Genomic DNA, 13874 nt, shown 5'->3' with positions numbered 1-13874 from the left:
ATATTTTTTATAATTATACTCGCTAGAGTTTACAACTCTATGCCTACGTACCTTCGCATTAGGCGAGGGATCAGAGTACCGTAGTTCTTCCGTAAAAAGTTATTTGTTGATTGTTTTTATCCCTTGAAAATTTATATAAAAATAATTCCATTACTTTGATTTAGGTATCTATATAATTATTTTTAAAAAAATCTTAAAAGTTTAATAAACCCAATATCATTGACTTTAATTCCTGATTTTATCCCTAAAAAATTGCTATAGAATTTTATCTCATTTTATCCCTAAGTTATCCCATAAATTATCCCTAATTATATCCCCTCGTGTTCTAATTTTTTTTTAATTAATAATGATATTATATATTCAATTAATAAAAATATTAAAAGGTTAATAAAATATTCTTTATCCCTGATTTTTTTATCCCTAAAACCCTAGAAATTTATCTCACAATTTATCCCATATCTTTGTCCCATTTGATTTGAAAATATAATTTAATTAATTAATAAAATTAAATAAAATATAATAAGATATATCCCTTATCCCAATTTTATCCCTAATTTGCATCCTTAAAACTCTAAAAATTATCCCTAAGTTTTATCTCATATTATTCCTAAAATTATTCCAAGTTTAATCCTAAATTGATTAATAATATTCCCATAATTAATCCCAATAATATTTTTTACTTATATTAACTTATTTTTAAGAATTAATCCCTCATTCCAACCTACCTAATTGTACTAAAATTAATCCCTAACATTAATTATATTTGGTTAATTATAATAATTTAAGCAATTATTTAATTATATTTTTTTACTTAATCTCTAATTAAGTTAAACCCCTAAATTAATTTAATCAATTTTATATTATAACCCTAATTAATAATCATTGTAAAAATATTAATTAACCCTAATTTTTTAATTCTAATTAATTTAATTTTTACTTTGTTTAAAAGGGGAATTTATTTTAAATGGATTTAGAAACAATAAATTTGATCTAATTAACACAAAGTACAAAAAATATTGTTTAATATTTTTTACCCACTAAATCTTTTTTTTTAAATCTAATAAAAGAAGTTAATTTTTCGTATTCTAATATATTTTTTATTATTTTTATTTTTATTAATCAAGTAATCAACTTATTAAGAGAATAAATAATTAAATTAACATTAAAAAACTAGTAATAGAATAAGATATGAGAGGGATTTAATAGCAATGGGCCCAATTCTAGGTTCGACAACTCTAATAACCCGTTATATCTTTAATATAAGAATTATGATAAAAAAAGCTAGAAAAATAAATAAATTAATAATAAAATTAAAAAGATGGAACATGGGAGACATGAAACACACACTCACAACCACCTGAACATAAACATAAAGAGATAACACACAAATAAAATAAAATAAAAACTAACCATAAAAGTTGAAGAGAAAAAATAACAGCATGTTGACTCTTCAAAATTCATTTTCCATATCCAATAGCAGAAATCGGAATTGAGATAGAGTGAGTTACCGATCGGAATTGAGACACACAGTGGTCGGAAATCGGAAACGCCGCGGTTGTATGTGTTTTAACCGGCTTTTGCGATGACTTCTAAGACGTGTGACGATGGCTCTTCCAATGTATTTCGTGGTTTCGTGGCAGCTATATGAAGAAGGTGATGCTAGACACGGAGAATGGAAGTTCTACGTGGGTTCCGGCGAGGCGGTTGGCGGTCGTTTTCCGGTGGTTTACGCGACGGCGGTTGTGCGGATCTCACCTTCTGTTCATTCTCAATTATGAGTGGTTGTTATTTTATTGAGTTTTTCTTTAATATGTGTGTATGTGTTAATAATGACAAGGTTTATAGTTGTGCTATGGTTGTGAGATTTATGAAGATTTATGGTTCATGGTGGTGGTGGTTATCACATGTTATGAAGGAGAGATGAGCAAGTGTTTGGTTATGTGATAATATTATGAAGGTTGAAAGATTTGTATGGTGTTGTGTTTTGGTGTATGAAATGGTGATATGAGAAGATGAAGTGAGATTGTTGTCATTGTTATGTAAAAGAAGAAGAAAAAGGTGAGGGTAGATTGGGTGAATCACATAAAAAATGAAGATAAGCACTCCATCCAAAATATATTTCTCTTCATATTTTTTATCACTTTTCAATGTCAATGAAAACTAGCAGAGAGAGTGATACGAGGGTATATGGTCTATACATTTTGTGGTTTGTTTTGTATTGTGTGAAATGTTAGAGGGTTAGGATTTGTTGGCCCCCCTGTCTATTTCTCTTCCCCTTTATTTATCATGTTTAGAATCAACCAAAATAGGAACAAAATCAACTTAATAAAATAAATTTTAAATGGGTCGATAAAATATAATTATTACTATTTATTAGTCATAAACTCAAATCAATGTATTAATTTTATATAAAAGCTAAATAAAAATTCTTTGAAAAATGCCTTAAACTGTCTATCTCTCTTATCCTTTATTTATCATGTTTAGAAACAAGAACAAAATCAACTTAATAAAATAAATTTTAAATGGGCCGATAAAATATAATCATTACTATTTATTAGCCATAAACTCAAATCAATGTATTAATTTTATATAAAAGCTGAATAAAAATTATTTGAAAAAATGCCTTAAATATAAAACAAAAATTAAAATTAAATTGTATATTTTATTTTTTTTGACTAAAAATGCATAACATAATAAAAATTATTTAAAAAAATACATATTTATATAAAAATAAAAATTAATTAAAATAATAAATAAAAGATAGAAATTTTGTGCAGAAAGAGAAATAAAAGGTAAAAAAGAAAAATGCATGAAGAAATGGTAAATGTAGGTCTTGAACTCATAACATCTCCCTTATATATCTTTAGATAATCTCTTTTACAAATGAGCTATTATGTTTCATTTGCAATAAGATAGAACCCAAAGGTTAATAATTTAATGAGCTTGATTTTAATTGTTTTTGACCCTTTTTACGAATAATCTTAAAAACATTTTTTTACTCTTTATAAATGCATAAAAAATAGTATTTATCTAAAAATTTAATTTAAATCAGATTTTTTTAAAATGGCATTTATTATTATTATTATTATTATTATTATTATTATTATTATTATTATTATTATTATTATTATTATTATTATTATTATTATTATTATTATTATTATTTTATAAAAAAGGTGAAAAATATAAATATGCTAAAAAAACGAAAGCCAAGACTCGAGTCTGAGACCGAATGATCGTGCTCCTTCCATATGTTCTCTTATCCAATATTCCATTTTATAAAATGGCACTAGAAAACATATGAAGGATGGTCAAAATTTGGGGTACGATAAAAACTTATTTCACTCACCTTTCTCTCATACTGATTTGAGCGTTGAAATATTAACCTTGTAGGTCAATCCCTTTCCCACCGCACCAAAAACTCAAGTCCACTATTACAATCCATAACCTTCGATTTTCGATTCCCTCATATATATATATTATATATATATATATATATATATATATATATATATATATATATATATATATATATATGAAAAGTTCATAAATGTTATATAATCTAAAAGGTAAAAGAGTTAGAGTAGTATAACAAAATAATAAAGAGGATAAATATATTAGATTATACACATTGTTTTCCATTGTAAAAAAATTATCAAAAATAAACGATCATGAGAGAAAGAGTATAATTTTTTAAGACATTAAAATTTGTGTTTATAATGTAAATTATTTTTACACTGATATTTAATAAAATTATAATATTCTGTTATGTTATATCAGTATTTTAAAATTAAATATGTAATTTGAGGAATATACATCTTTAATGAATTGATGATGTAAAAATATTTTATATTGTCAGTGCATATTCTTTTTTCTCATCTTTTAATATAAAATTATTATTATTATTATTAGATGAGAAAAAAATTAAATGACAATGCTAGCTCATAAACATTAACTTCTTATAAATATTTAATAATATAATAAAGAAAATAACATCAATAATTCAATATTTTAGTTTTTTTCTATAATAACATATATTTAAAACGGAAGGAGTAATAACAATAATAACTTATCAATATTTTGATATGATTTTTTCTAGTATAATATATAATTAAAACCGAAGAAGCAGTATTTAATTCAACTTATTTAACAACTTTCTTAAAATGTTCTTTTATATATATATATATATATATATATATATATATATATATATATATATATATATATATATATATATATATATATATATATATATATATATATATATATATATATATATATATATATATATATATATATATATATATATAAAGAAAATAACATTAATAATTTCTTAATATGTTAATATAGTTTTTCCTAAAATAACACATAATAACGGAAGTAGTATTTAATTTAACTTATTTAATCACTTTTGCAAAAAATTCTTATAAAAATTTAATAATATAGTAAAGAAAATAAATTTAACAATTTATTAATATTTTAATATAATTTTTTTCTAGAATAAGGAGAAGTATTTAATTCAATTTATTTAATCACTTTCTTAAAAAGTGTGTTTATTTGAATTTTGAATAAAGATGACATCTAGTATAACGTGGAGTAAAATGACTCACATGCTTTTGTCCCACACACAACACCAATATGCTACTTATATAAAGTGAATTCACTCAAAATAAAAAGATGCTGCTCTATCTTTCTTTTCCTGTATTTCCCTACGCTTCAAATCAAAACAAAAAGCTAGAGAAAATTGTTGTACAAAGAATTCAGAGTCTACAATGGCTGAAACTCCAAAGAAAAAAGGACACATAGTGATGACACCATTCATGGCACATGGTCATCTAATTCCCTTCCTAGCACTAGCAAGAAAAATCCAAGAAACAACATCTTCCACCTTCACGATCACAATAGCCACCACTCCTCTCAACATTCAATATCTAAAATCTGCAATTTCCACAACCTTTTCTGATATCTCTATCCATCTTGCTGATCTACCTTTCAACCATAGCCAATATGGTTTACCACCAAACATAGAGAACACTGAGAAGCTTCCTTTAGCTGATGTCATCAAACTCTTTCATGCATCAACAAGCCTTGAAGCTCCTCTTAGTTCTTTGATATCAAACATCACAGAACAAGAGGGTCATCCTCCAGTTTGTGTTATATCAGATGTGTTTCTTGGTTGGGTTACCAATGTTGCAAAGAGTTTAGGTAGTAGGAGTATAACATTCACAACTTGTGGTGCTTATGGAACTTTGGCTTATATCTCTGTTTGGTCTAATCTACCTCATAGAAAAACAGATTCTGATGAGTTTTGGACTCCAGGGTTTCCTCAAAACTACAGATTTCATAGAACTCAGTTGCATAAATATCTAAGAGCAGCTGATGGAACTGATGGCTGGTCAAAATTCTTCCCTCCACAGATAGCAGTTTCTATGAAATCTGATGGGTGGATTTGCAACACTGTTGAGGAGATTGAGACATTAGGGTTGCAACTATTGAAGAACTATCTTCAACTTCCTGTTTGGTGTGTTGGTCCCCTTCTTCCGCCAAAGGGTTCGAATTCGAAGTACCGTGCTGGAAAAGAATCCGGCATAGCTCTTGAAGAATGCATTGAGTGGCTTGATTTGAAAGATGAGAATTCTGTTATTTACATTTCTTTTGGATCACAAAACACAGTAAGTGCTTCACAGATGATGGCTTTAGCTGAAGGGTTGGAAGAAAGTGGGATTTTTTTTATTTGGGTCATTAGGCCGCCTTTTGGTTTCGACATTAATGCAGAGTTTAAGGCAGAATGGTTACCAGAAGGATTTGAAGAGAGGATGAAACTTAGCAAAAGGGGTTTGTTGGTGCATAAATGGGGGCCTCAGTTGGAGATTCTATCACACAAATCAACAGGAGCATTTCTAAGTCATTGTGGATGGAATTCTGTTTTGGAGAGTCTTAGTCAAGGAGTGCCAATTATTAGTTGGCCACTTGCAGCAGAACAAGCATACAATGCAAAAATGTTGGTGGAAGAAATGTGTGTGTGTGTGGAATTGACAAGAACTGTGGAAAGTGTAATTTCTAAGGATGATGTGAAGAAGGTTATAAAAATAGTTATGGATCAAGAAGGAAAGGGAAAAGAGATGAAGGAGAAGGCAAATCAGATTGCAGTATACATGAGAGAGGCAACAATAGAAAGAGGTGAAGAAAAGGGGTCTTCATTGAGAGCAATTGATGATTTTGTGAGAACCATTTTACAAATATAAGGTTCTATGTGTTGTTGCATTTGAATTTGACAATTACTTGTAATAAACTAATCAATAAACTTCCTGCTTAAATTTCTCAACATTGATTGTTTGACGCAAATTGTGCAGCACCAAATAGCACATATATTATTAGTATAGCACTTTTATAATCAGATATTACTTATGATAATTTTTTTTTTGAATAATTAGTATGTCATCAAACTAAGATATGATATGCCTCTTGAAATAACACTGAACAATAATTGTACTATCTCTTCTCTTTTCTTGTTTTCTGGACATTCTTGGATGCAGGGTAGAGGATTCTCCAAATACTTCCAATCAAACAAGTCTGCTGCCTACGATATGATACATATACAATATATGCAAGACAATAAATTTACGTAGAGAACACGAAAAAAAAACTACATTTTCTAATTCATTTGTGTATGATGTAGCCACCACCCTGCCATCAAAATGATACATACACACATAACCACCTTGGTATCAAATAAAACTTTGATACTTCAGTTTCTATGTTTTTTCAACATAGGTTCGGATCCCTGCAAAAAAAAAAATTGCATGTAAACAAATATTAATATCCTCGGTGAAAACAGTTTATTGAAATAAGAGATTTTAGATTAAACTAAGTTGAATTGTAGTAACAATATAGATATAAGTTGATATATCATTCTCAAATTACATTGTGAATTGCAACATAGAACTCTAGACTAGATTTTAACATGATTATTACGCCTCCAAATAGAAAACTAGTTACTAGTTTTCTTCTGATTTGTATTGGATTATTGGTGACACATATTTAAGTAACAGGAAAACTTACAGCGCAAGAAAGTTGCTCACGGATATAAGACATTGATCGTAGTACAGCACCCAATGCATCCCTAGACACTTGAAACTTAACTTCAGACTCGCCAGAAGCCTGGGCATCCTCAAGCTGAAACAGCTTAAACAATTTCAACAAACTTACGAGAAATTATTGAAAGTAAATAAATCCTTTTCAGAAAGTATCATTCCTACAATAACTAAAATAGGAACAATTGTTTCTCCCATAATAATACCATTATCTTCCTTACATTCCCTTTTATTCTTTACTACTTTATTTGGGTGCAGGAAGAAAACAAAAAGTTTTCCCTGTTGTTTGTATGGATAGACAGAAATATAAGTATATTTTTAGTCTTTGCTTATTTGGTCTTATTTGATTGGGTGGAAAAGTGTGGAAAAATTGAATGTCATCTTATTTGGTTGGATTGAAAAGTGGGGAAAATTTAATGCAATCAATGTAATGTCTTTTTCACCTTGATAAAATAAGAACCAAATAGACCCCACATTAAATGAGAGACAATACTTCCGTAAAATTAAAGAGTAACTTGTCTGCTTAAAATTGTATTCTCTCCACTTGAGAAAACTTTAATGTGGCCCCCACATCAACTTCTTTACTTCTACCCTATATTCTCTCCATAACCAAACGAGAGAAAATGAGACATTGCTATTATTTTCTCTATACACTCAATTTCTCCACTTCCACTTTCTCTTAAATGATTACAGGAGAGGAAAGACCTGGGTCGGTCAGAGAGAGAAGATGAATACTGTTATATATAGACCTAGCAATGAACAGGTCTTACATAATATGCATAAAGATTTCACCCACAAGCAAAGAATCTGAGACATCATATTATTAAAAAAAAAAGAATCTGAGACATCCATAATTAAGAAAACTATTACTCCACATACATTCTATTTGCATCAAAATATGGCTTCCAAATTAGGACGACAATTCTTTTTCAGTCTTGCAATGCAAAGAAATGAAGCTCGATATTTATTCCCTTCTTCTGTTGTCAATCTATTTTAAGTTAAAATCTTAGTATGAAAAGAAGTGCTATGATATACCAGTTTCATTCCAGTAGTAGAATAATAAAGCAACAAAGCATGCTTACAGGGCATATTAGAGAACGGCAAGTCTTAAGAACAAAATAACATACCTTTAGATTTACTACAGCAACCTTATTGGCTGTTGTTGAAAGTTGTTCGCTGACTTCAGCCATAGACTTCAAAACAGGTCCGACAGTACCTCGAGAGAGATGGAAATTAACTTCATATTCTGCTGATGGACCCTTGCTGTAATCTTGCAACTGCAATTGAAGTGTGTTAAATGACTTGCAATCCTCACTAATAGTTAGTTAAAATGTTGCTGAAGAGGATAAAAGCAGAGTAGACTACAACAATTAAATGTTAAAAGAGAACTTTATACCCAAAAAAGAGCAATGGTCGATGGTCAACCGAATGGCAGAAGTTTCTCAAGTGAAGCACATTTATCTAAACAAATTTAAATTAAATTAGGAATACTACTGGCATTTTTTCGTTGTTGAGATTGTTGTGAGCATACCTTGAGATTGATAACAGCTACTTTGTTCTCTGGGGTTGAGGTTTTGTTCTCCATTACCCATGTCATTGACTTCAGACATGGAAGAACCACCTACATGACGGAATAAAAGGGCTAGCTTAATGATATGCAGTGTATTCCAATCTCAAGAACATACCTTTTTTTTAAAAAGCAACAAAAACAAAGAGGATTTTCTTGACATACCGTGTTTTCATGTGGACCATCATCTTGCTGAAGAAGCACAGGTGGTGGATGATCATCTTGCTGACGAGGCATCGGGGGTGGACCATCAACTCGCCTACGAGGCACTGGCCGTGGACCATCAACTCGCTGACGAGGCCCTGGGGATGGACCATCTACTCGCTGACGAGGCCCTGGGGATGGACCATCAACTCGCTTATGTGGCGTTGAGGTTATTTGAGGTAAATTAAGATCAGCAACTGGATGAACAGGAGTACCGGCATCATTAAGATTAAACCTTGCTGTTTCGCTGTTTAGTGGCCATAAAATAGGAGTTATTCTTATATCTGATGTTGAAATATGGGTTTTCTTGTCGGCGCAAGCATTCTCGCTGACTCGATGATTAGTTGGTGAAACTTTGGCAATATTCCTCTTCAGGACAGCAATTTTCTTTCCACCTTCTCTAAGAGCACTCATTGCAGCATCATAAGTTTCGATAGCTACAGCCCCTTCCTCAGCATATTGGATGGCTTCCCGACACAGATTGGTATACCGTGATGTCAAAGACTCATGTGCATGTGATTCACCACCACATTCATCCAATACAACACTGCTTTTTGCATCCCTTGTCCACCGTTTTAAGATGTAATGGGACGGTATGGTGAATACATTAGACACAGTGAAAACAGTTAAAATATGCCTGCAAAGAATGCCTGAATACTCAAACATTTGGCAACTACAGTTGGCTCTCAACTCAGAATGGTTTAATGTGACAGTATACGACTTTTGGACATCCTCAAATTTTGCAACTCTAAATATGCTATTTGCCCCATCCTCTTCGATTCTATTGGCAGTATAAGCAAAAGTTTCAACTAGCTCTTCCTGAAACTTCAAAAATATTTTCCGTGTATAAAGCTTAGCAACTTGATTCTCCATTGGTGAAGGTGTCTTTAGAACTGGTGTAGCGCTAATTGTCTCAAAATCTGACTCTAATTCCTTTTCAAACCATCTCTCCAAAGCTAGTTCATACTGCCTAAAAAACATTGGTAATGTTGTATGCTGGTTTACAAAACCGTCAAAAAAAGAACCATCAAATCCTTGATTAGGAGATAATACGGCAAAAAATGAATCACGGAAATATGCTGGAACCCATTGATCACGCGCACTATACAAGGACTGAAGCCAATCATGTCCTCTGAGACCATATTTATCCATGATAGAGTTCCAAGAAAATTCAAACTCCTCGATTGTTTCTGTCATATTAATACAATTATAAAGTTCATAATGAAAATGTGGATGCATGCGACATAGATGGCCCAACTTTTCGTGGCCTTCTCGTAAGACATAACGCTTGTTTATGCAGTGACGTGCTTGGCGGAAAACTTGTGAAACTGCTGTTTGTATGGATCTGTCCTGATCGGTAGTTATAGAGAGAGGGTGACGGTCATTCATCGCTGCTAGAAATGTCTTGAAGAGCCAACCAAAAGAAGCCTCGGAATCATCAAAAATGAGTGCACAACCAAACAAAATCATCTGACCATGATGGTTAATCCCAGTAAATGGAGCATATGGCACATTATATTGATTTGCTCTATGTGTTGTGTCCAGAGTAACTGCATCACCAAAATGACTGTAAGCCGTCCTTGATCTTGCATCTGCCCAAAACACATTAGACACACGATTATCTTCATCAAGTTGAATTGCATAGAAGAAACCAGGGTTTTCAGCCTGCACTTTCTTAAAATACTCCAGCAGGCTCTGAGCATCCCTTCCTAATGTCTTCTTTTGAATAGGTTGCCTCAAAGCATAAGTCTTCAATGGGGAATTTTTAGCTGGATGACTCGTTTTGGCAGCAGCAGCTGCAGGATAATTCCTACTGTTGTGACTATTCTTGGAGGAAACATGATTCCCATCAATAGATATATACATGACACCAGTGGGAACAAGCCCCACTCCTTTGTAAGTTTCCGGCATGGTTCTTCCAACACTAGAAAAATGCTTCAGTGGTCGAAGTTTTTCCACCTTATCAGGTACCTCCGTAGAATGACTATGTTCCTTCACAAATTTTGTAACAACCCACTTATTTTGACCCTTTTGCTCTACCCTAATCATCGCCTCACAACTTTCAGTCATCTTCCTTTTCAAACCTTCCCTGCTACACACAAACTCCCTAAACATATTCGTCCCATCAGCATTAAATTGACCATGCAACCCAGCTCTGGAGCTAAAACCCGACCGTCTAGCATACTCACTATAAAAAGTTTTTGCAGAATCTTCAGAATCAAATTCCATACCCAAATACGGCTCAAAAACCATACCCTCAGCAAGTGATCCAGAGTTTCCAGCATTATTAACTTCACCAATTTCAGCATCCCCACCATTCTCCATACCTCGATTGCCACTTCCTTCTCCAATAGGTATCACATGAACGTCCATTACAAACAATTTATACTGCTAAATCATTGAGTACCTATTTATACTTAGCAAGAGATTCACAAGTTGCATGTATAGTCTAAGTTTCTATAAGCCACCATGCAAACCCAAAATCAAACAGCAGTGCCCAAAATTTCAACAAAACACCACTCTTTGTTCTTCTCCAAGCATATTAAATTAATTTCACCTTGATAATTCCTAATGAAATGTAGCAAAATAAATAAATGAACCACAAAAAAGTGATCTTAATAATAATTTCAAAAAAAAAAAAAACATTAAGCTTAAACTATACAGAGTGGTGCAATATAATTTGATTGATCAAACCAATTTCAAAAAATCAAAAAGGAAAATAATTCAACAAACACAGTACTGGTTACAGAATTGAGTGTAGAAATTGGAAACCCTAACTTACAGTAACAAAAAAATTAAGCGCGTGGTAAGCTAATTTCAGAAGCTTCCGATTGCGGAAAAGCGCGCGAATGAACAATGCGGAGACCAAACGACGGTGTTTTGGGAGGAGTTGGGGGTTTTGGTCGTGAAGCTCCACCGTTGCAGAGTCGGAGGAGACCGTGAGAGAGAGTGTCGCGTGTCATAGCATAGCGTAGGTTTTCGATATGAAACACGTCAAGTACACCCACGTCTTGTTAACCGTTGGATGGAATCCAACGGCTGAGGTTTGTTTAAGTCCATAAACATCCATATTTGGAGTTTGATTTTATTTATTTATTTCTTTATCTGTCTTTAGCGGTGGGATCTATCAAGAGTAGTACAGTGTAATGCACCATTATTTTTTGTTTTGTTTTTAATGATAAGTATGGGAATTTTTTACTTAAATACTCCATTTTTTTTTTAAAAAAACTAAAATAATTCAGTTTTTAAAAAATTTCTCAAACTATCCGAGTTTCAAAAAAAAGAAAATACTTAAGACATAGGCATCAGACCAATTGACGTCTACCCTTAAACTTTAAGTGTGGACGCCAATTGGATTGACTACAACACATGATGTTGTCAATTCAATTGACGTTCATGTGTTATTTGGAAAAGGATACGTCAATTGGTCTGGCGCCTCAGTGTAATGTGAAATTTTTTGATTATAAATAGATGTGTTGTGTGATTTATTTTTTCACATCTCATTTCGTCATATTACAAACATGTTTGGTGTTCGTCGCTATGGAAAAGTGATTTATTCGAGAGACAAACCTCAGATATTGATGCTTTTCTGGAATATCTGTAGTTTCGATCAACTAAAGAGGGAGTGGGTTCGTTGGTTAGATGGAAAAATACCAGAAGGGGAAAATATTAGAAGTATTGAGACACTCGATAGTATATTTGGTTGAGTGCGAGTCAAAACTGATAAGAATGCTAGGGAAATGATGTTTTGACGAGATGACATCAGTTTGATTGTTGTAATCAGTTAGAAATATTCTGTTTTAAGTTTGCTTATGTTGTAGTGATGTTTGTTGTTAACCTTGTTGTAACAAAAAGGTAATGATATATAAAAATCCAAGGTTACAAAATTTGAAAAGAGATACTAAATTATGATGCAGATGTTGGTCCTAGATTGGGACATTTGTTCTTATTGTGTCTTGGTTGACGACATATACTACATAATCTTATCATTTTATCAGTCGAATCCATTTCTGTTCTAATATGCGTGTTGTTTGGCCGTCCTTTTTTCTTTCTTCGCATCTCATCGTTGTGTCAAACTATGTCACTTTCATATGGAGGTCAATATTCCTCCATTGGTAGCACTGAGAAGCTTTTGTTATACACATTCAGGACGGCAATTGCCTTGTAAACATCAGATAGATGGTTGTAAGCGTCCTAACGAGTATGTGCGCATGCCGCAATGACATGGGAGCAAGGAATACAGAAGGCCTGAAACTTTCCACAGTCGCACCAACTTCGATTTAGTTTGACAGCATAGGATAAATTTGGCGTCCCCTCATTGTGGTCCATTGTTTCCTGTACACTGAAATTTTGCCTATGACGGTCAACGACTATAACCGCGTGTGTGCTAACTTTGATACTTTCCTCTTTCATCACTTTCACACAACATTCACTGAATATTTGACCCGACAATAACACTACACTCCATCTTTCACCTCTGATTGTGAAGGTAGAAGCCAACCTAAAATAGGTTGTTCTGACCAAAGCAGTTATTGGTAGATTTATAATGCCTTTGAATACGTCATTCATGCATTCCACAAGGTTTGTTGTCATGTGGCCCCGTCGATAGCCTCTGTCAAATGTCCGTGTCCACTGCTCTACTAGTATGTTATTCATCCATCTTCCTGCATCTGCATTAGACAATCTAATCTCATCACGGTAATATTGAAATGACGGCTGAGTTAGAGCATACCCTACATTCACCACTTTTTTGCGAAGGTTTTTCTCTTTGATTGCACGCATGAAGTTTTGTGCGATATGTCTAATGCAATAAACATGGGTAGAAGGAGGATCATGCCAACCGTTATCATGGTTATTGTAAGCACTCTCAATGGAAACATGTCTATCTGAAATAAAACAGAGTTTGGCTTATGGAGCGACATGTATTTTGAGATGTTGAAGGAAGAAACCTCAACCACCATCAGTTTCACCTTCAACCTGAGCAAAGGCAATGGGAAAAACATTATTGT

The 13874-nt window shown here is 32.4% G+C and overlaps 2 protein-coding genes across 2 annotated transcripts; one reads left to right on the top strand and one right to left on the bottom strand.

Annotated features, from left to right (window-relative positions):
* Positions 1 to 4608: 4608 nt before the first annotated feature.
* Positions 4609 to 6325, top strand: LOC127117934 (UDP-glycosyltransferase 92A1). The gene has a single exon (XM_051048061.1). The coding sequence runs from the start codon at positions 4773 to 4775 to the stop codon at positions 6243 to 6245; it is 1473 nt and encodes a 490-aa protein (XP_050904018.1). The 5' UTR covers positions 4609 to 4772; the 3' UTR covers positions 6246 to 6325.
* A 111-nt stretch (positions 6326 to 6436) lies between these two features.
* Positions 6437 to 11895, bottom strand: LOC127117933 (protein FAR1-RELATED SEQUENCE 3). The gene is made up of 6 exons (XM_051048060.1): positions 11648 to 11895; positions 8827 to 11433; positions 8626 to 8715; positions 8222 to 8371; positions 7063 to 7176; positions 6437 to 6784 (listed from the first exon to the last, which is right to left on the bottom strand). Exons 2-6 carry the CDS (start codon positions 11236 to 11238, stop codon positions 6749 to 6751), a joined length of 2802 nt encoding a protein of 933 aa, XP_050904017.1. The 5' UTR covers positions 11239 to 11433; positions 11648 to 11895; the 3' UTR covers positions 6437 to 6748.
* Between the last annotated feature and the right edge of the window lie 1979 nt (positions 11896 to 13874).

The sequence above is a fragment of the Lathyrus oleraceus genome, chromosome 2, assembly GCF_024323335.1.
Source record: "Lathyrus oleraceus cultivar Zhongwan6 chromosome 2, CAAS_Psat_ZW6_1.0, whole genome shotgun sequence".
In the NCBI taxonomy this organism is placed as follows: Eukaryota; Viridiplantae; Streptophyta; class Magnoliopsida; order Fabales; family Fabaceae; genus Lathyrus; species Lathyrus oleraceus.
The sequence above is the reverse complement of the archived record's forward strand: the minus strand, read 5'-3'. Positions and strand labels throughout refer to the sequence as shown.